General features: G+C 46.9%; 1 protein-coding gene across 2 annotated transcripts in view; it reads left to right on the forward strand.

Moving 5' to 3' along the window:
• Positions 1-336: 336 nt before the first annotated feature.
• Positions 337-21,882, forward strand: part of KATNIP (katanin interacting protein) — a 184,140-nt gene continuing 162,594 nt past the window's right edge. The window contains exons 1-2 of one of the 2 annotated variants that reach the window (XM_033426051.2): positions 337-655; positions 3,672-3,733. In XM_033426051.2, coding sequence (XP_033281942.1) covers positions 352-655; positions 3,672-3,733 — 366 coding nt within the window. In that variant the 5' untranslated portion in view covers positions 337-351. The remainder of the gene's footprint in view (positions 656-3,671; positions 3,734-21,882) is intronic. The other variant, XM_049699349.1, reaches the window with a different exon arrangement.

A 21,882-nucleotide genomic window follows, 5' to 3' on the forward strand; every position in this document is an offset into this window, starting at 1 on the left:
AAAGTTTTATTGGAACACAGCCACACCCATTTGTTTACATGTTGTCTATGGCTGTTTTCACGCTCCAGTGGCAGAGTTGAGTAGTTGCACCAGAGACCTTATAACCTCATGACTTTATGGTCTATAAACTAAAAAAATATCTACTCTCTGGGCCTTTACAGAAAAAGTGTATTGACCCCTGATCTAAAGGAGAGTCTGTGAGGATGCAGGAGATGAAGCCTGTGCATAGAACCTGGACCATAGCAGGTGTCTGGTACAGTGGAGCTATATCAACTAAGGGTTTAAGCTTCAGGAGCTCAGTGCCTGGTTCTTGCCACCATCCCCGCCCCCGCCCTCTCCTCCTACCCCAAGATGAAAAACAGAGGGAATAATTACAATATCAATAGCTTAATTAGAAATACCATAAAATTATATTTTGCATGTGTATTTTACCATGTACCATGCATTTCCAAATGCACCAGATATTACACATGCACATTAGTCAACAACAGTGGATATAAAATCTGTGTCCTGGAGGCTGTACTTTACAGGAGGTTTAAGGCTCTTTTTCAAGGGGAATTTTTTTTTTCCCCAAGGGGAATTTTGACGCTGATTTTCCCGTGCCTGAGGACTTCAGAAGCTAACATCCAAGGAAGACACAACTTCCCTCTAAATGGTAGTGATGAATATTATTATCTGCATCCAGAGCAAAGTAAAACGAAAGTGTCAGAATCTTCTAACCACTGAAAATTAATCCTAAGTGCAGATAAAATCTCTCTGAAATCCTAAGTGGGAGACCGGTATTATATTTACGACAATTCCATGCAGTCCCTTTTTCTTTTCCCCAGGCACACATCTGTTTTCTAAAGTGAGGTGTACACATGGTATTTACATGTGACCTTATTTATTGTTTCCTGGCTGAAGCTGGCAGGTCACCTTGCAAAATGCAGAGGAACACCCCCTTAATTTTGCAAGCAGCATATATTGATATTAATGTCACCTTCTTACCCCTCCCTAAGTCGCTGTGAGGATAAAATGAGATCTAGGTAGGAAGCTAGCTACTCAGAGAAGCTAAGTGCAGTAGACAGGCACAGTGTAACCTGGTCCCTTCTGTCCTTGGGGAGAAGGAGTCGTCTCCACGTCGAGCTACCTGGAGGAGAGAGGGGCTCAGCGGGGCGAGGACAGAGGCATTCGATAACAAATGTGCATAATTAGAGTGAATTATCTTCATTGGAAAATAAGCAAATTATTTTCCAATTTAATGAATAAAGGAGCTTCTAATTAACTCCAGTAGAGAGATTTGCTTGCAAATTTCAGTGGTTAAGCTCTCTGTTCTTTGTATTAATATTTTCTTTTTATGGCTCACCTGAATCTTTTTTTTTTTTACTGTTCTTTATTAGTATAAAAGAACTTTAGAGATGGAAAGCAAACCCAGAGGTGATTCAGTCTAATCCTCATTTTAAAAAAATAGGAAGAAAATATGGCCCATAGAGAACCTGTTGGGTCTCGTGAGTTATCTAAGATCTCATAACTGGTCAGCGATCCACTGGACTGGATCCCCAGGCATGAGTCTGACCAGAACAGGAAGGGCCTCAGCCGGACCCTGGGGTCTGCCGTGTTCACCCCCGAACTAGCACTGTTTCCCTCCCGCTCCCTACCCTTGCTCTGGGCTTTTCTTGGCTCTGCTGACATCTTACTTGCCTCAACACTGCTTTTGCTGCTAGAGCACCCTGGCCTGTCAGCACAGCATTCCTGCCCTCCAGTCTGCTCTGCGCCCTTCCAGCTCCAGACCCACCTCCCAGCTCCTGGCTCTGCATTGCGTGGCCTACTACCTGGTATGTCATCCTCTCTGGTCGACCTTAGGGCCTACCCTGAGGCCTTGACTGACAGCCAGAGCAGGTGTGGATGAGGGTTTGGGGGAGCTGTCCACCCAAGCTCCTGCCCTAGAGCATCAGGGATCAGGAGGTCACGATAAGATTGACAACAACCCAGATCACCTGATCCCTAAATCCTGGGCTTTTTTTTTTTTAGTTAATAAACTTTATTTTATGGAGCAGATTTAGGTTCATAGCGAAATTGAGTGGAAAGTACAGAGAGTTCTCATATACCCCCTGTCCACGTATATAAAACCTCCCCCACTATCGACATCCCCCATTACAGTGGTATCTTTTCCTGGGTTCTTTTTCATCTTTAAACCCTAGCTTCTTTGTCTTAAGGCAAAAAAAAGAGGCAACAGACACACAGAGAACCTAATCTAAGTGGGTGTCTGTGGAACACAAAGGCAAGCATGCAGTTGGTTTCAGATCTGTTCATTCTGTCTTGGCGTTCTGTGTTAGTCTGTCCCCAAGGCCAGTGGCTGGTGGCTGCTCACACACGGAGGTAGCCCTGCTCCGGCCCTCTATCCTCTCTCTCAGAATCAATTTCAGTGTTAGGGGCTGGGATTCTGATTGGCTGCAACTGGGTCAAGTGCCCATACCCAGTGCAGCATATGAAGTTCAGGGTATGGGGTCATGTACAGTCATGGCTGCCACAGGACCCCACTGTGGTGATGGGGAGGAAGAAAAGAGAGAAGGGAGAAGTCTAGGGTGTCATTATGAGCTGAGCAGATACCCCCAAAGATGTCTACCATACCATGATACTGTACATCCCGGGGTCTCCTATGAACAGCTGCCTCTTTTCTACATCCTCTTATGTATTGGCCCCAAGTTTGGCCAGTGCCAGAAGTTCATCTTTGGACCTTTGCGCTTTCCCTTATTCTCACATTTTTGGAAAGAGCATCATCCCTTGACCTGAGCTTTATCACTATCTGTGAGCCCCTCTGCAAGTGACCGCATCCAAAGACAAGCGTCTTTCCTCTCAGATTCGGTCCCCATCTCTCGCCTCTCAATAAGTCATCACTAAGCCTTTTTGTTGCTGCCTTCAGAGTGCTCCTGGCTAATGGGACATATGGTTGTGGCACTCTAGAAAATAGCCACCTGAGAGTGAAGCTGGACAATTTGGGAGACACACTGGCAACGTGCAGTGAGGCTCGCATCTTATGTTTTAAAACCAAGGCGATCCATTAATTTCCCACCAAGGATTCCTTTTATAATGGACACTTCCATCGAAGCTGTAAAAACTGTACTTGGAACAGCATATTTAAACCTTCTGATGTCCATCTGTGAAATGTATGCATAACTTCAATATTAGTTTTCCAGTTTTCCGAGAAAAGCAACAATTCTCTCTGAAATTGCCCCATTATGTGAAATGCAGGTGATTACTGCTAATTCACATCTGCACCAGCACCTATGTGGCGAGTTTGGGGGTTTGGTGCAGTGTATTGGCACACACTCTTCAAAGGTTATGTGTATGTGCACAGTGGAAGGCATTTTATATAACTCCAATTTAATAAAAATGTAATTCGACTGGGAAAAACTAGTCTGTCAGCCCTTGCAGAGTGCAGATAATGTTCCAGATTAGAGTGGAGGCTTTGTTCATTATAGTCAAATAATATGAGTGTGTGAATTACCATTTCATTGCCGTTGGTCTATTTCAAGAATATGCCATTTTCCCATTATCATAATAGGCTACATTTTCTTAAAATCACTTGATTGTGATTGGTCCCATCTATTAGGTTTGCAAATAAAAAGCTTTTGTGGTGATAAACTAGCTGTTTTAAAACAGCCTTAATCTCTGTTTCTGTTTTTGAACAGCTACAGGTCAGACTCTGAAGAAGGCTGAGAGAAGCCGGTCCTGTTCTCGGGAGAAAAAGGAGGTAAATGAGTCGCTGGGGAGGGCAGGTGGGAGGCAACCCTATTTAAAGAGACCTGAGGGAGTGGGCTGGTGATTAAGTCTCCCTGGATCTCCTATTCTTTTCTCTCATTCTCAACTGGAGTTATCAACCCAGTGTCACTTATAGTAATAATCTCTTACCGAATGTATCAGTTAGCTTTGGCTGTGTAACAAGTCACCCAGATTTTAGTGACTCAAAACAACCACAGATTTAGTTCATGATTCTGAGGGTCAGCCATCTGGGCTCAGCTTCCCCAGGCAGTTCTGCTGATGGGCCAGGCTCTGCTGACCTCAGCTGGGCTCACTTATGCATCTGCAGTTAACAGAGGTGTTGCCCTGGGGCTGCCTGAACATCAGTTAGGGTGCTTTAGTTCTCCTCCGATGTTCTCCCATCCTCCATCAAGCCAGCCAGGTTTGTTCACATGGGGGCTCAGGGGTTCAAGAGCATGAGATTGGAAGACGCAGGAGCTCCTGAGCTCTAGGCTTAGCACTGGCATGGTGTCACTTCTGCCACTTTCTGTTCTTTAAAGCAAATCACAAGGTCAATGCAGGTTCAAGGGGTGGGGGAATAGGCCTCACCTCTTAATGGGAAGAGCTACAAAATATTGAAATATACCACATTCTTGAAATTTTTGAAATTTACGGCACTGAGCCCACCTGCGCTGTGCTGGGCACCAGGGCCAGGACTAAGGGATGGATGAGAGACAGTCCTTGACTCAGGGTGTGCACAGCGTAGTTGGAAGGGCTGTGCAATGAGATCATTACAATACAGTGTGAGAGTGCCAGTACAGGGAGAGAAGGACAAAGAGTGGGATTTCAAAACGGAAAAAGGGTCACCTACCTCTGCCAGTAGTATCAAGAAAGGCTTTGCTGAAAAGCGGATGTAAAGACCAACTCTTGAGGGTGAGTAGTTTTCCAGGCCAAGTAAATAGCATGGTCAAAGGCAGAGAGATGGGACTTCCCTGGTTGCACAGTGGTTAAGAATCCGCCTGCCAATGCAGGGGACATGGGTTCGAGCCCTGGTCCGTGAAGATCCCACATGCCGTGGAGCAACTAAGCCTCTGCACCACAACTACTGAGCCTGCGTTCTAGAGCCCGCGAGCCACAACTACTGAGCCCATGTGCCACAACTACTGAAGCCTGCGCGCCTAGAGCCCGTGCTCCACAACAAGAGAAGCCACCACAATGAGAAGCCTACGCACCGCAACAAAGAGTAGCCCCCGCTCGCCGCAACTAGAGAAAGCCCGCGCGCAGCAACGGAGACCCAACTCAGCCAAAAATAAATAAATAAATACATTTAAAAAATAAGTATACAAAGGCAGAGATATATGAATAAGGAAAGCTGCAAGATCATTGAGCCTGAGGTGGGAAGTGGCAGTTAGGACCCATGAATTACTGAAGGGCCCTTCAATCAAGACCCAAGCTTGTGGGAGTTTACGTTTGAGTCTTACTTAGCGGCTGATGGGAGCAGGAGTGTGAAGCCTTCTTGCTCATCATCAGTATCAACCAATCCTGAAATTCGTCGACACTTAAGTACTCACACTCTTGACTGTAAACTGACCTGATTCCAAAGACAAAAGGGAATTTCTCTGGCTCAGCTGAGTCCAGCGGCTCAAAAATGGCCACTAGACTTGATTCTTCTGTCTGCAGCTCATGGCTCTGCTTCCTCGGTGTTGGCCTCACCCCAGCCAGCTCTGAGGAGGCAGGTCAGGGTTGGCTTGCAAAGGGCCTTGTGTGCTTTGCTGTGACTTTCATCCTGTCTCCTGTTGCCTCCTTTCTCAGCTGTAGCCAGAAGAGCCAGTGTGGCTTTCCTCCTTCTTGAATCGACCTGCCTGGGATGAGGGCTGGGAGATAACTTAGGAACTTGGATGCTGCCGCAAAGACCTCCATGTCAGCCCCAGTGGACACTCTAGAAGCTGAACCAGGGTGGGTTTTCCCACTCCTTTCTGGTGGAGGCGTTTTTCTGGAGGCAGGAGCAGGTGTCCTTGTCTCCACAAAGTCCTTCCAGAAACCTCAGGGTGGAGGAGCCACAATGGGAGTGAGCGCAGACCTGCAGGCACCAGGTCTCCCTCGATTAAGTAACCAAGAGTGAGGGACTTCCCTCGCAGTGCAGTAGTTAAGAATCTGCCTGCCAGTGCAGGGGACATGGGTTCAATCCTTGATCCGGGAAGATCCCACATGCTGCGGAGCATCTAAGCCTGTACTCCACAACTACTGAGCCTGCACTCTAGGGCGTGCATGCCACACTACTGAGCCCGCATGCTGCAACTACTGAAGCCCATGTGCCTAGAGCCCGTGCTCCGCAACAAGAGAAGCCATCCCAATGCGAAGCCCGTGCACCACAACGAAGAGTAGCCCCTGCTCGCTGCAACTAGAGGAAGACCGCCCGTAGCAACGAAGACCCAATGTAGCCAAAAATAAATAAAAATTAAAAATAAATTAAATTTATTTTTTAAAAAAAGTAACCAAGAGTGGGGACCAGTCCCCCTAGGCCAGGAATGAATTGTTTAAACCTGAGGCCTTTGGTTGCAGGATGACAGCATCCGATTTATCCACATTAAGAAATTCTCTGGAAACATGACGGAGCAGGGCAGCCGGTAACTAGCAGAGATACTTTTTCCCTCCCCTCCTCTCTCTCCTTGGCAACAGGACTCCCCTAATTGCCGCTTTCCCGGCTACTCCCATCATTCCAGTCACCCGAGAGCATTTCAGATCACTCTTCTGAAAAATGCTTGAATGAGGAAAAAGGGAGAGTGGGTTGTTTATCACAACATCTGAGTTTAACCCTGAAAGATGTTTAAAATGGTTTCAGGCCCTCTGAAAAAGAGAGTGCTTTCTTAACAAGGCTTTCGTTTGGTTAGAAAAACAAGAGAAAGAAACTAATAGCAAGCTGCCAGGATGCTCATCCTGATATATTATAACATGCCTTTCCACCCACCTCCTCTTTCCACATCCTTCCCCACCGCCCCCCCTCCGTCGTCTGCGAAATCTGCACTTCCTGATACTCTGTGCTTACACAGGATGCCAGGTATAGAGGAAGCTTCGTCCTTGCGAAAGGCAAGGAAAAGACAAGCTGGTTAGAACAGGCAGACAAGGACACTCATCATGTTCCTTCGGAGGTAGGGTATACGGGCCAGCTCACACCTTGGCAGGTGGATGTGCAGTTTCCATCCTGGGTGGGGATTGGGTAGCATCCTGCATGGTCATGGGCCAGCACAGCAAAGGGAGGATGGGAAGTTCTCGGTGAGCCTGCCAGGCCACATTCAGCCCAAAGATGTGTTTTATTTGGCCCATACCCTACTACAGTTTTTAAAAATTAGGAGCTGCATTCAAAAATTAGGAGATTTCACATTAAAATGCTGACTTCTGGCTTCTCTGGAAAAATGGAGAATGACAACACTGAGTCCTTCCTTATTCCTATAAGGAATATTCCTGTAACAGTGGGCAATGGCTTCTGATGAGAACATGTCCCCCTTTTGATGGGACCCTCCCTGTCCCCCCCGACCCCCCACCCACTCAACAGCAAGCAGGTATCAGCACCCACATGATGCCAGGCCCTGTGCTGGGTGCTTGATGTCAACAGTTCACAAATGTTGCAGCACGTTAGAATCACCGGGGAGCTATTAAATACCCCCATGTCCAGGCCTCTTTCCAAACCAGTTAAATCAGAATGTCTGGGGGTGTGACCCGGGCATCAGAATTTTTTAATCTTCCCAAGTGCTTCCGACGTGCAGCCATGGATGAGAAGCAGCGTTTTACGGGTTATTAAGTAACCCCTGGTTCTCGGTGCTTCCCCACGCACTGCACGCCTGCCCTGCTCCAAGGATGCTTCGGTTCTCAAGCCCCGTCACAGACACAGACAGGCACAGATCATAGCAGAGAATGAGGAGACCCAGGTAAAGCCCCAGCGGGTGCTGGAGGAGAGAGAGAAGACTTCCTGGAAGAGGCGGCTTTAACCGAGGTTTTGGAAGGGTTACAGTCATTTCTGAAAAAGTGTACCTTTGATGGTTGGCTTGAAGTCGGTATATACTTTTGAAGTAGCTGGTAAAAGTATTCTCCACTTCTTCTCTAGCAAGAGATTATATAGTGTTTCTGGCCCTTGGTCATGAATTATTAATGGTTTTGAAATCGTGGTCACTGTAGTTTACTCAAAAATCATTAGAAAGTAAATTTATTATACAGTGTTAAAAAAGAAAAAAACCAGGAAACCGCAGTGGAGGAAGAAATCTTTATTCATCATCCCCCCCCCACTAGGGTCCACACTGATGGCCATGGCACCTTGGGGCTCACAGACATGGCGCTGGGGACATGTTCTGCTACTGCACAGAGGCATGGAGGCCCCAGGCAACTCTGTGAATTAGTGCCCACAATGGGCTTCTGTCTCAAATCCTTGTCCGGTGACCTTGGATGAGTCTCTTGACCCCTCACACCGGATTTGATAATTCCCACCTTGGAGACTCAGTATACAGAGTCAAGGCAGTAATAAAGTGCGTAGCATAGCACATAGTAAACATTCCGTAAGTGTTGGTTGCTACATAATTGTAATCATTCCTTAGAGTGTCTAGAATTTAACAGAGAGACAAGTCGCGGCCTTGGAAGGAAAAGGCAGCACAATTTCACTTAGTACTGAAGGGGTCTCCCTTGCTCCAGCTGGACTTTAGGCTCATTCCAGCCGTCCAGGCTCCTGGCTGTGCGCCCCTAGTCAAGCGAGCCCCAGGCAGGCTAGCTCTGGGGCCCCCACTGTAAACCACTTTGAAGGCCTTCTGTGATCATGGACTGCCTCCTTGTGCAGCTGATTGGAGACTCTGCAAAATGCTTCTGACGGCACACTCCTCTGTTGAGCTCACTTTGTAAAGGACTGAAAAAGTCATTTAACTCAACCACCTAGAAAATGTTAAGCCTTCCCTTTGCACGCACGCATAAGTGTGCACACGTGCACGTGCACACATACGAACACTTCCTGCTATTACGCAGAGCCTTGTGGTGCAAGGACTAGAGATGCCTTTCATCTGCCAAGCAAAGGAGGAGACTGGGTTCTCAGGGGAACACAGCAAAGGAGGGAAGCCAGGATCCAGGGTGCCTCCAGGGATGGGGCTATCCCAACAACCTCTCCGTGTGCCACTACGGACACGCCTCTGCTCCCCTCTGGTCCCTCCCTGTACCTCATTATCGTCTTTATGCTCCTCTCTCCCAGCTGTTCCTTCTTTCAGCTCAGAGGCCAGAGAGAGAGTCTAATCAACCTGGCTAATCGATGCTAAAGGGCATTGAGGGGGTACAGTACTCAACATTAGCCCCCCGGTTGTCCTCCCAAGAGACAACCATTGAAATCAATTTCTTGTGCCCTTCCTGAAATATTCTATCTATCCCCTCTGCCCTTACCTCTACCTCCTGCCTTTGAACACAATGATAGCATGCAATACACATTGTTCTGGATTTTTCTTTCACTTAACAACATGTCTTAGGAAACATTCTATAGTACAAATCTCATCCATTCTTTTTTTTTTTTTTTTAATTTATTTGGCTGCGCTGGGTCTTAGTTGCGGCAGACAGGATCTTTAGTTGCGGCATGGGGGATCTAGTTCCCCAACCAAGGATTGAACCCAGGCCCCCTGCATTGGGAGTGTGGAATCTTAACTGCTGTACCGCTAGGGAAGTCCCTCATCCATTCTTTTTTATGGCTGCCTAGTACTCCACTGTGAATCCACAGAAACACAATCCTTTATATGAAATCTTTGGGGCCAAATGTGTTTCATTTTTTTAGAATTTAGAAAGTAATACCATCCCAGTATGGCCTGGGTCAGCACTCTATAATCAAATATGTTAATATATCTGTAGGAAAATAAGAATATTCATACTGTGTGGGGTAAATCAAGACTTTAAATTTCATGTCAGTTCAGATCTGGTTTTGCTTCTAAAAAAATGACATATAAAGGCTCGTGGGCCTGTCCATAAATACATGAGCAGTTCCCGGTTAATGACTAATCTAGGCTATCAATAGTCTTCTGCTACTATAAGAGTACTGGAAAGAATATTCTAGAGCAGGCATCTCAGTACACTTGTGCAGGAATAGCCAAAAATTAATTCTTGCAAATAGAATTAAGGGATCACAGGGGATATGCTTTTTTAGATGTGTTTGTTTTTGTTTTTGTTTTGCGGTATGCGGGCCTCTCAGTGTTGCGGCCCCTCCCGTTGCGGAGCGCAGGCTCCAGACGCGCAGGCTCAGCGGCCGTGGCTCACGGGCCCAGCTGCTCCACGGCATGTGGGATCCAACCGGACTGGGGCACGAACCTGTGTCCCCTGCATCAGCAGACGGACTCTCAACCACTGCGCCACCAGGGAAGCCCTAGATGAGTGTTTCTGATTTGTTTTGTAGCAGTGCACGAGGTGGGCAGAGTTTTTTGTTCCAAGACACCTGGTAGCATTCTGGCCAGATTCAAGTGTGGCTACCGTTGGCGGAGGCACCCACACTCAGTGGCCTCTGCTGTAGTTCCCCAGCCCGCTTTCCTCAGCAGGGAGTGGGAGCAGGGCATTGTCCTGAGAAGGACTTGGGGACGTGTCCAGCACCTCGATTTCTGAATGCCATCTCTCACGGGCCCTCAACTCCAAGCACCTGTCTTGGCCAATTGCAGGAGGCCAGTGGGACTGGTGACTCTTCTTGTAAACTTCAGACGCCACTAGCCTAGAGATCCTCCCCTTTCCTCATTTCAGTTCTCAGTGTTCTTGCAGCTTCAGTCTCCTGGGGGAATCAGGAGCTGCACCTTGCATATTTACAGATCTCCACTGCTTTGTTTAAAATGTTAAAAAAAAAAATTTTTTTTAAGGAAGGGAGAAAAAAAAAGACAATGTAAGCTGATGGTGCTGCATTACAAGAGCCTGTCTGATGTGACAGCTGACATTCCAAATCTGCACTTTTTCTGGAAAAAGTTCACATTTCTGGGCAGAGAAGAACTAAATCCATTTTACATCCAACTCCCAAATGTGTTCCCAGTTGCGAAGTTACCGTCGTCAGTTTTTTTGCTTCTTGTGCTCTTGGTCTCCATTGCTTTGAGACCTTGGACAAGTGGGGCCCCTGGTGACATGAACAGCTTCTGATTTCTGCAGGGCAGGGCAGTCACATGGCAGGGTTTGAAGCATCGTAGCCAAGTGAGCCCTGGAACCAAACAGCCTGGATTCCTAGGCTCGTGCCATCACTCGGGCAAGATACCTAACCTGTCTGTGACTTGACTTCCTCTTCTAAAGAGTAGGGATAATATAGGGAATCCCCGGTGGCTCAGTGGTTAAAAATCCACCTGCCAATGCAGGGGGCACAGGTTCAAGCCCTGGTCCAGGAAGATCCCACATGCCGCGGAGTGACTAAGCCCGTGCGCCACAACTACTGAAGCCCGCACGCCAAGAGCCCGGGCTCCACAAGAGAAGCCACCGCAATGAAAAGTCCGTGCACTGCAGTGAAGAGTAGCCCCCGGTTGCCACAACTAGAGAAAGCCTGCACACAACAAGGAAGACCCAACACAGCCAAAAATAAATAAATAAATAATAAAATAAAAATTAGAAAAAAAGAGTAGGGATAATATAGAAGCTGCAGCCTAGGGGTGAGGTAAGGATTCAGTGAGCTGATGCGTGTAAAGTACTTTGAACAGTGCCTGGCACTTACTAGGAACTCGATAAGTGTTGAGTATTATAATTTAGGACTGGTATTATAATAAGTATTATATTGAGGGCAAAATGGCTCGTTAATCCCTTCCGAGTCGGAAGTGGATGAGAACTCTTTCTTAAAAAAAAAGCAGGACACGGATTGGGCCATTGTTCCTCAGCCCTTCGGTGTGACAGAACAGCACATAATCCCTCCTGTGAGAATTACCTTGCCCTTGAATCACCACCTACTCCCAGACCCCTGCAATCAGGCTGGGAGCTGCAGGAAGCGTGTATACAGATGCCGTGCCTGTAACCCAAGTTAAACAGCAAGGCCAAGACTTGAGCTTCGAAAAGCAAAGAGAATCAATTTCTGATAAAATGCCAGGGAGGAGATTGACATGTCTAAAACCTTCCTGGTATCAGCTGAGCTTCCAGCAGAAGATTAAACTCGGGGAAAAAAACCCATCAGAGAGCTGCAATTTGTGACCAGAAGGAGATAATGTTGACAGCTTCTTCTTCCTGAGTCGGTTTTGGATAAGCATTGTGCCCTTCACCAGAGCATCATCAAAGTTTCCTATATCCTTAGATCTTAGGCATGAAATCGCCCTGAGTCTCCCTTCACCTCTCCACCGCCCCCCCAAATCACTTTATAGAATACAGAATATGATTAGAAAAAAGAATGATACTATCTAAAGGAAGAAGTTTCCTGCAAATTACTGATGAAAGGTATGTGTCCAGGGTGAAAATGCGCCCGTAGAATCGTTCCTCAGTCTGGGGACACCTCTGGAGGAGCAGAACGAGGGCTGTAAGAGTGCCAGGGCACCTGGGCTCCAGTCCTGAGTCACCGTGGGTGACGGTAGGCACACTCACTCTCCCCGCTCCGGGCCTCCGTTTCCTCTGTGACTACTCTGGGTCTGATAAGAGCCAATGGTCCTGTGAACTTCAACTTCATTAGGATTCACAAGCTGTGTCTCTTAGGCTCTGTTCAAGTGATAGAAGCCTTCCTCAAACCAGCGTCAGCAAAACAGGGAATCCTTTTTTGCCTCACCTAGCTGTAAAGTTCAGGGGTGGACCACGTCAGGAATGGCTGGATCCAGGCGCTCCGGCTCAGTCCTTCTGACCCTGCCTTCTTCTAAGACGTGGCCATTCTGCAGCTTCTGGTCCTGCTCAGTGTAAACTGGCCACTGGCAGCTCCAGGCCGACTGCATAGAGGCTGGATAGCTCACGGGTGCAGGGGTGCAGTGGGGAGAGCCACACAGGCACTGGAACCAGATAGCCTGGGGTCGAATCCTGACTCATCACTGACCCAAGTGCTTATCTGCCTCTGAGCCTTGGTTTCTTCATATGTAGAATGGGGAACCTACCTCTGCTGGTTGTCAGGGATACTCTGAATGGTGCCTGACATGTAGTAAGTGAGTGAGTGACAGAGGCTTCTTCCTCTTCTCTTACTTTTTTCCTGGCATTATTACAATTCGTTCAGCAATTTCAGCAAAAGAGAGTCCACACGTTAAGCACATGGTAAGGAAGGGGTGTTTTCCCAAAGTACCATCAAGATCCAGTTACCAGAAGAAATGGGAAAGGCTGGTGGGCAGGCAAAGCCCAGCCACTGTCCATCACCTGGCCACTGTGTAGTGGGTGTGGTAAAGCGGACAAATAGCGCAATTGTTAAGAATTGCTTTCAGGCTTCCCTAGTGGCGCAGTGGTTAAGAATCCGCCTGCCAATGCAGGGGACACGGGTTCAAGCCCTGGTCCGGGAAGATCCCACATGCCGCGGAGCAACTAAGCCCGTGTGCCACAACTGCTGAGCCCACGCTCTAGAGTCCGTGAGCCACAACTACTGAACCTGTGTGCCACAGCTACTGAAGACCGCGGAGCTAGAGCCCGTGCTCCGCAACAAGGGAAGCCACTGCAATGAGAAGTCCGCGCCCCGCAGCAAAGAGTAGCCCCTGCTCGCCGCAACTAGAGAAAGCCTGCGCACAGCAACGAAGACCCATTGCAGCCAAAAATAAATAAATAAATAAATTTATTTAAAAAATAGAGAATTGCTTTCACGTCCATGCTCACAGTACTCGGTGAGGTAAGCGATAGTATCCTCATCTCGCATGTGAGGAACGTCGGCTCAGGGCAAGGAAGCCACCTGCCCCAGTTAACACAGCAAGCACTGGGCCCAGCTGATCCCGCACGTTCTGTGCACGTGGCAAAGTGGAGGCAGGTGGGGGAGCTTAGGCACGTTTCTTCACCCTTCCCAGACTCAGTTTCTTTAGCTGTAAAATGGGCGTTATCAGTCCTTCCTCCTCAGGTGCCTGAGGGCTCAGTGAGGTTGAGGGAGATAAACACGGGACACCCAGCCCCTCTCAGGACGCCCCTGCCTCTCCCCTCTCCTCCCCACACCCTGCTGCCGGCTCAGAGCTAGACTGGGGGACCCCAGGCTCCTGGGACCATAGAGCTGGGCGGGTGAATGGGAGGCCAGGGCAGTGACTGCTAGATAAATGGAAGCCTCGGTTTCCTCACCTGATGGGCTGAGATAGTCTGACACTGACTTCCAGCTAAACGCTGTTAATGATGGCTAGATTCCCATTAGAGGCCAATGAAGAGATTATGTGCCCCTCCCCGCCCCCCACTACATATTTCAAAACAAAACCTGAAATAAGTGTAGGAAAGTTCAACAAAGTTCTCCATTTCTTTTCCCAGGATGACTACTTTGATGCCCTTTTATGGTTTTTTGGTTTTGGTTTTTTTTTGGCTGCATTGGGTCTTTGTTGCTGCACGCGGGCTTTCTCTAGCTGCGGTGCGGGGGGGGCTACTCTTCATTGAGGTGCGCAGGCTTCTCATTGCGGTGGCTTCTCTTGTTGCGGAGCATGGTCTCTAGGCGTGCGCGGACTCAGCAGTTGTGGCTCGTGGGCTTAGTTGCTCCGCGGTATGTGGATCTTCCTGGACCAGGGCTTGAACCCGTGTCTCCTGCCATGGCAAGCGGATTCTTAACCACTGCACCACCAGGGAAGTCCTGCCTTTATGTTTTTAATATAGAAGCCTAAGCTCTTTCAGAAAATTTTCTTTGGGCTGCTCATGCTCTGTTGATGCCCTGGGAGATGGCTTGGCACATGAGAGATGGAATGGCAAGACTGGTCAAGGGTAGGGAAGGGGTCCAGGTCGGACTGCTTGGGTTTGCATCCTGGTTCTATCTCTTAATTCGCTGTGAGGTCTTTGACACTTTACATAATCTCTCTGTGCTTCAGTTTCTGTCTGCAGAATGGAGCTGAAAGCATAGTGCCACCTCATGGGGTTGCTGAGAGAATTAAATAATACACATAAAGTATTTAGGACCATACCCGTAAGTGCTGTTTAAATGTATGCTATTATTCAAGCCCCACCACTGGATCCCCTTCTTAGAATGTTCCATCAGTTGGGGTAGCTGGGGGAGGCAGGGTCACATTTGTAGGCATTTACCTCAGTGGGGCCAGCATTAGACATTTTTAGTCTCTTTCTGTTTCCAGAACTGATGCATGCTGATTGTAGAAAAATAGAAGCAGAAAGCTACAAAAATTAGTCCTTATCCTACCACCTATATAATTACTCTTACTTTTTTTTTTTCCCCTTCTAGCTTTTCCCTATGCAACCATATATATTTCAGGATTAGGATCATAGTAAGAGACAATTAGAAATGCCTACCTTCTATTATTCTTTATCAGTTTTTTTTTATTTATTGAGGTATACATATACAATAAAGGGGATAATCTTTGGCATACAGTTTTGTGAATTTTCATGTATGAATACTCCCGTGTTAGTACTACCCACATCAAAATATGGAACATTCCTAGCAATGCAGGAGGCATCTTCATGCCATCTCCCAGTTACTACACCTCTCCAAGAGTAACCACTATCTTGGCTCTAATAGCATAGATTTGCCTGTATTTGAACTTCATATAAATGGATTCACACAGTAAGCACTTTTTTTGTCTTTTTGTTAAACATATCTGTGAGATTCATCCATGTTTGTTTGTTTTTTTATAAATTTATTTATTTTATTTATTTATTTTTGGCTGCGTTGGGTCTTCGTTGCTGCGTGCGGGCTTTCTCTAGTTGCGGCGAGCGGGGGCTACTCTTCGTTGCAGTGCACAGCCTTCTCATTGTGGTGGCTTCTCTTGTTGTGGAGCATGGGCTCTAGGCGCGTGGGCTTCAGTAGTTGTGGCACGCGGGCTTCAGTAGTTGTGGCTCACGGGCTCTAGAGTGCAGACTCAGAAGTTGTGGCACACGGGCTTAGTTGCTCCGCGGCATGTGGGATCTTCCCGGACCAGGGCTTGAACCCGTGTCCCCTGCATTGGCAGGCGGATTCTTAACCACTGTGCCACCAGGGAAGCCCCATGTTATTAAATGTATCAGTAATTCACTCTTTACCACTGTGGTATTAAACCTTCAGTTATTCTTTCATTAGAAAAATTAAATTGCAAATTTTTAAAATAATTTAGTTGTCATTATTTTTAAAATTTCAAGTTTGCTCATTAAATAAACTTTGCTGTCAAACATACCCCAACTTAATTCCCCTTTCTAGAAACAACCTATTATCAGTAGGATGTTCATCTTTCTGGGCTTTCTATTTATACAATTCTAGTCATTGTTTCAGTTGGGAGGGCATTTGGCTGCAAAGAACAGGAAACCCAACTAACAATGGCCTAAACCAGGGATCAGCAAATTTTTTATGTAAAAGGTCACACTGTCTCTGTCACAACTACTCAACTCTGTCATTGTAGTATGAAAACAGCCATAGTCAATATGTCAATTAATGAGTGTGTCTGTGTTCCAGTAAAGTTTTATTGACAAAAATAGGCAGTGGGACAGATTTGCCCTGTGGGGTATAATTTGCTGACCCTTGGCTTAACAACAGGGATTTGTTTGGCCCATGTGGCAAGAAATCTAGAAATAGCCTCATAAGAAAAGCTAATAATTTATACTCCTGCTAAAAATATTTGAGAATGCTGGACTCTCTAAGACCTTGCTAATAATGGATATTAACAGCCTATGCTGTTTTTGCCAGTACTCTTTGTGTTTTTCCTGTGTTTTGGGGGGAAATACCTCTGCCTGACCTTCCAGCTCAGTAATTTTCTCTATAACTGTATCTATTCTGTTCTTCATTAACTTTTGATTTTTTTTCTTATTTTGATGATTAAATATTTTATTCATGATTTCAAATTCTTTTGCGTAGTAGATTGCTCTTGTTTGATGGAGTCAACATCCTCTCTTATCTCTCTAAGAATATTAAATGTATTTTTAATGTCTCTGCTTGCATTGTTATCTCTGTTTCTTTGGTTGTTAGTTCCGTTTGTTGAGTTGGCTCTTCTCTTTCATGGTGTGAGTTTTCCTGGAATGTTTGGTGATTTGTGAATATGTGCTCTTCTATGTAACCTGATCCCCTGTTTTCTTCTCTGTGGATGCTATTTCTTTTTACTCGAATTTGCTGCCAGTGATTGTGGACAGAGGGGTGGAAATTGCCACAAGAAGTGTGATGCTAATAGTGTATCTTCTGAGCACAGAATCTTCCTTTTCCTTCTGGACACATCCTGCCTTTCTGTCCCAGAGACCCACAGTCACAGCTCCTACAAGCTGGGTGGATTCAAGGGCCACTTCCTAGCATCCCCACAGGCGTTCTCAATCAGTCTGCTTGACCTTTGACCTTAGGCCCCCTCCTCTCCCTGGAGAATGTGTTGCCTCTAGGTTTGGAGCAGCCTAAGACCACCTTCCCCTATCCCAGCAGTCCTTTCTAGCTTCGGATTTGGCCTGTGCTTCTTTTCATTAATCCAGTTCTGTCTGCCATCCATTTCTCAGGAGTTTCTCAACATTTTAAAGCTGCCAGTAGCACCCCCCCATATCTTCCTGTGCTCTTATGAATTTTAAGTGGTGTCATTTCTGTGACTTGGGTGGAAGAGGCTGATGTGTGAACTTGCTCTTGGTCTTCCCAACTTGATTCAGTCTCAAGGTGACTTCTCGTTAGAGTTTTCACCTTCCTGGTCACCTTCATCTGGACAAGTTCACCTTTCTCTAAAAATACACTGTGTCAGAACCAAACTGAATATTCCAACTATGAACAGATCAGTGTAGACTATGGAGATGGAGTGTACTTTCTAATAAGAACTGGGTTCCAATACTAACTCTGCTCTCTACTATCAACACATTGGTCAAGTCCCTTCACTTCTTTAAGCCTCAGTTTCCTCACCTGTCAAATGGGAATAATGATTATAACACCCCCCTCATAGGTTAATGAAAGTATCAATTGCAATAGTGTGTCAAGTGTTTAAGGTGGGGCCTGGTACACAGTAGGTGCTGAAGCATGTGAGTTCCCTTCTTCTCTCTGATGCTCACAAAATTTCTAACACACTCATCATGTTTGCTGTGGTGGTGGCCGTTTTTGGCAGCCACGTCACCCTGTTAGCTCATACTGAACACATTAGCTAAAAGCCCTGCCTTCGTCTCGTGAACTTTTCTCAAGCAGACTTTTCCAGCGCCTCTCCTGGTATAGGACCTTTACCTTGGCCGTGACGCATTTTATCAACCTGTTCTTGATCCATCTCTAGCCCGTAGAAATTGATCTGAGCCCAGATTCCGTCATCCAGTTTGCTTTGTGTGCTACCCATCTGAATATCATCTGCAGACTTAATAAACAGCCTTCAACAGCCAGATCTGACCATTGCTAAAATTACGGCCTGGGATACGACCAAGGACAGAACCCCATGGCATGCCGCCCCTCAGGGGAAGAGTAATTTAGATGACTGGGCAAGATGATTAATTTGTCCGGTTCCTGTAATACTCTGTCCCTGTGGCTTGATTATAATAATCATATTAGCAACCATGTATTGGGTGTTACTTACAGGCCAGGCACTGAGGTAAGCATTTTTCATATATTATTTTTATTCCTTATAACAAGTCTATAAGGTAAGTCTTTGTATTACTTAGGACTTAGTCCCTGTTCTGCTAAAGATGGAGTTTATTTTTTTAAACTCTGTTACTTCATTACAAAGCTCTAAAGAGTAGGTGCTTCCCAGAAGCCAAGGGCAGGGATGCATCTGGGTGGCACGATGACAAAAACGGTGTCAAAAATGGTGAACCCATGCCTGGGGCCCCTAAGGTCCCAGAAAATCCTCTCTCTATGGCTCTTATCTTTGTATCTGTCAGTATCTGTGTCCTTCTTTTCACTTGGTGCAAACCAGCTTTCTCTGTTTCTCAGTTCACCTGGCAGAACATAATCCCACCAGCAACTCTGAGTTCATATTCCCCCTTTGAGAAAACAGCCAGATCTTCCCTGAGCCTGTTAGTCCCAATTCCCCGGGATTATTGGCTCTGCTTGGGTCAGGTGCCTGCTCCTGGGCAGTGGTGGGATCACACTGTCCGGACATGACCTCCAGGAGTCTCAGTGCTATGACCTGGTGGCCATGGGGCAGGTGACATCCAGAGTCCTGCCCCATGACATTTGCACATTTTAAAATGACAGGGAGGCCCAGAGTCACATGGCAAGTAAGTAGAGGAATCAAGACTTCATCCTGGTTTATCTGATGCTGAAGCTTGTATTGTTGCTGCTCTGTTCCTTATACCGGGCCACGTGGTCCCAGGGCGGTGCCTGTGGTGAAGGCTGGCCTATGTCTCTAGCGGGGCAGCTCAAGCACCCACCTAATGCCTCACCATGTCCCAGATCAGGGCTCTGAGACCCTTGGTTGGTTGGTTGGTTTGCTTGTTTCTTTGGTGACTACGCAGATGCCTCAGTGCTGGCCATCACAGGACTCACACACAACTTTGATGAGGGAACTGATACTTAAGAGGATAAGCACAGACTTTGGAGCCCAGTAAAGCTAGGTTCAGATTCCAGCTCTGCCACTTTTTCACTGGTGACTCTCTGTGCCTCAGTTTCTATAACTGTAAAATGGAGGTAATACCACCTACTTTGTTAGTTGTTGTGGTGGTGATTTAATGAGATAATATGTGTAGACCACATATGGCCAGCATAGAGTAATCGGTTCATGCGTCCACTTAGCAAATATTTGTCAAGTACCTACTGTGTGCCAGGCACTGCCCTGGGGCCTGTAGATTTCGTGGTGAACAAAACAGACACAAATCCACACCCTTGTGTTCCAGTGGTTAGAGGCAGACACCAAGCAAATAAATGAGCAAAATATAAAGGGTAGCAGGGAAACAAATAAATCAGGGAAGCGGGATGGGGGCTGCTAGGCGGCTTGTTATGTTACATAGGTCCTCAGGCAGAGACCAGAGGAGGTGAGAGGGGAGAGCTTTGGGCAGAGAAGACAGCAAAGACCAGAGGCCCGAGGGTGGAGGCCGAACTGGGGGAATGAGGGGCAGGGTGGTGGGAGGCGAGGAGAGGGGCAAAGGCCAGGTCGTGGAGGGCCTTGTGGCCGTTAGTAAGGACTTGGGCTTCCGTCTGAGTGAGAGGGGAGTCATCGGAGCATTTTCAGTGAAAAAGGGCCAGGACCCGATTTTAGCAGGATACGCTCCCTGTCTGTATGTGGAGAACAGACAGTGGGGAAGGGCAGATGGGGAGACCTGTCGGGGCTGTTGCAGAAACTCTGTGGAGGTGACAGTGGCTCGGACTTGGGGGGGTGGGCAGCAGTGGAGGAGCAGAGAAGGCGCCAGTTTCCAAGCATCGTGAAGATGGAGTCGCTTGGATCTGTGGTTGGACAGGATATGAGTGGGGAGGAGAGAGAGGAGGAGTCAAGAAGGACTTTAAGTTTTGGTCTGAAAACCAGAGAGATTGGCCATCTCCTAAGATGGGCACGAGAGTGGGGGCGGGTTTTAGGGGGAAGATCAGGAATTCAGCTTAAACCCTGTTAAGACCTCGATTGAACCCGCAGCTGGGTATGGGAATCTGGAATTCTGGGGAAAAGTCATGTCAGGCTGCATCTGTCTGGTATGTTGGAACCATTGATCTTTTTTTTTTTTTCTTACTTTTTTGGAGAAGGGAAATGGGTGGATGGAGGTCATTAGTTAGGCAAGTAATACAAGAAAACAGCTTCCTTAAGAAAATATTTTTCACCCTCTAGATAAGCCTGGAGCCCCTTGTGCCAATTCCCAACCCTCCCTAATCCCAGCCTTCCCCTCCTGGACTAATTGTTGTCACAAGCTTGGCATGCATTCTTCCAGACCTTTCTCTGCACATCCACATATTCGAGTGTATCCATAAAATATACGTGGTATTTGGGGAGTGTATGTATTTTAACAAAACGGTGTCGTAATGAACGTGTCATGTGTGCTTTCGTAATGAACGTGTCATGTGTGCTTTCGTAACTTGTCATTTGCCTCTCTTCTCTGAACTGTGTCTTCAAGATCCATCCTCGGTGTTACAAACAAACCCAGATTTTTCTAAACCTGTTACGGTATGTTATGGACAGACTTGGGTTACTTAGTCATTTTCCAGATGGAGGGCATTAGCATTTTGTACATTCCTCCTCCGGCACCTGTGTGAGTCTTTCTGATAGATTCCAAGGAGTGAAATGGCTGGGTCTGAGTAGACCGAAGCTATTCGGGGTTTTGTTTTGTCTTGTTTAGTGGAGACTGCTGTTGCTCCCTGAAGTCACCTTACTCGCCAGCTGTGGCAGGTTTTTCATGAGGGAGGCCGCAGGGATGTGTGTTGTCGAGCAAAGCACAGTGGCAGGCTGTGGGTTGGAAGGAGCGAGCAGGAAGCCGAGAAGGGAATTTGTGGGCTGCTGTTCTGCTCTTAAGAACCCACATTCAGAGAGGACACAGGCTACTTTAGGGGCTGGGAGAGATGCTCCCAATCCCTTCCTTTCCTCCTGAAAATAGATTAGCACAAATGAAATACCATCTCTCCTGCAGCCTGCACGCCTGGCTTCTTCCCTGTCAGCCAGTTTCTATTCCTAGCCCTCCTCACCAGCTTGAAGTCATCCCCTTTTGACAAACACACCAATCAAGACATTATAAAAATGCTATTTTTATTAGAGCAGACCATCTCCTCCATCAGTGGGCCCCTTATCCTGACCCCAGCCTGATAGCATCCTTTGCCTGCCACCCTCGACGGCACATTCAAGGGTTGGTGCACGCCCAAGGTTGTGTTTGTCACCAGCTTGGCGCCTGTTCTGAGGGTGTGATTGCAGTCCCACTCCTGAGGCAGACCGAATCCTACACCCAGCTGCTCTCCCCTTCCTACACGGGAAAAGGAAAGTTGCAGCCTTTGAAAAGTTGCGTCATCTTTTCTTTGCATGAATTTCAGGCGGGTGTTAACTTTGTGGTATAAAATGCCTTTAGGGTTAGCTCAGGGAACTGGGTCTGGGGTCAACTCCAAGTTCAGATTTTGTGCCATTGTAATTAGAAACTTCGAAATATTTCTCATCAGCATCATCTTCATTGCTGACATTTATCGAGCATGTATTACACATCAGGCAATATTCTAAATATTTTGTGTTTATCAGGTGGATGCTTTTAATCGTCATTCCACTTTTTTTTTTGCCTTTTTTTATTGAGATAGAATTTATGTTACACAAAATT

The sequence above is a fragment of the Orcinus orca genome, chromosome 16 (genome assembly GCF_937001465.1).
Source record: "Orcinus orca chromosome 16, mOrcOrc1.1, whole genome shotgun sequence".
Taxonomy (NCBI): Eukaryota; Metazoa; Chordata; class Mammalia; order Artiodactyla; family Delphinidae; genus Orcinus; species Orcinus orca.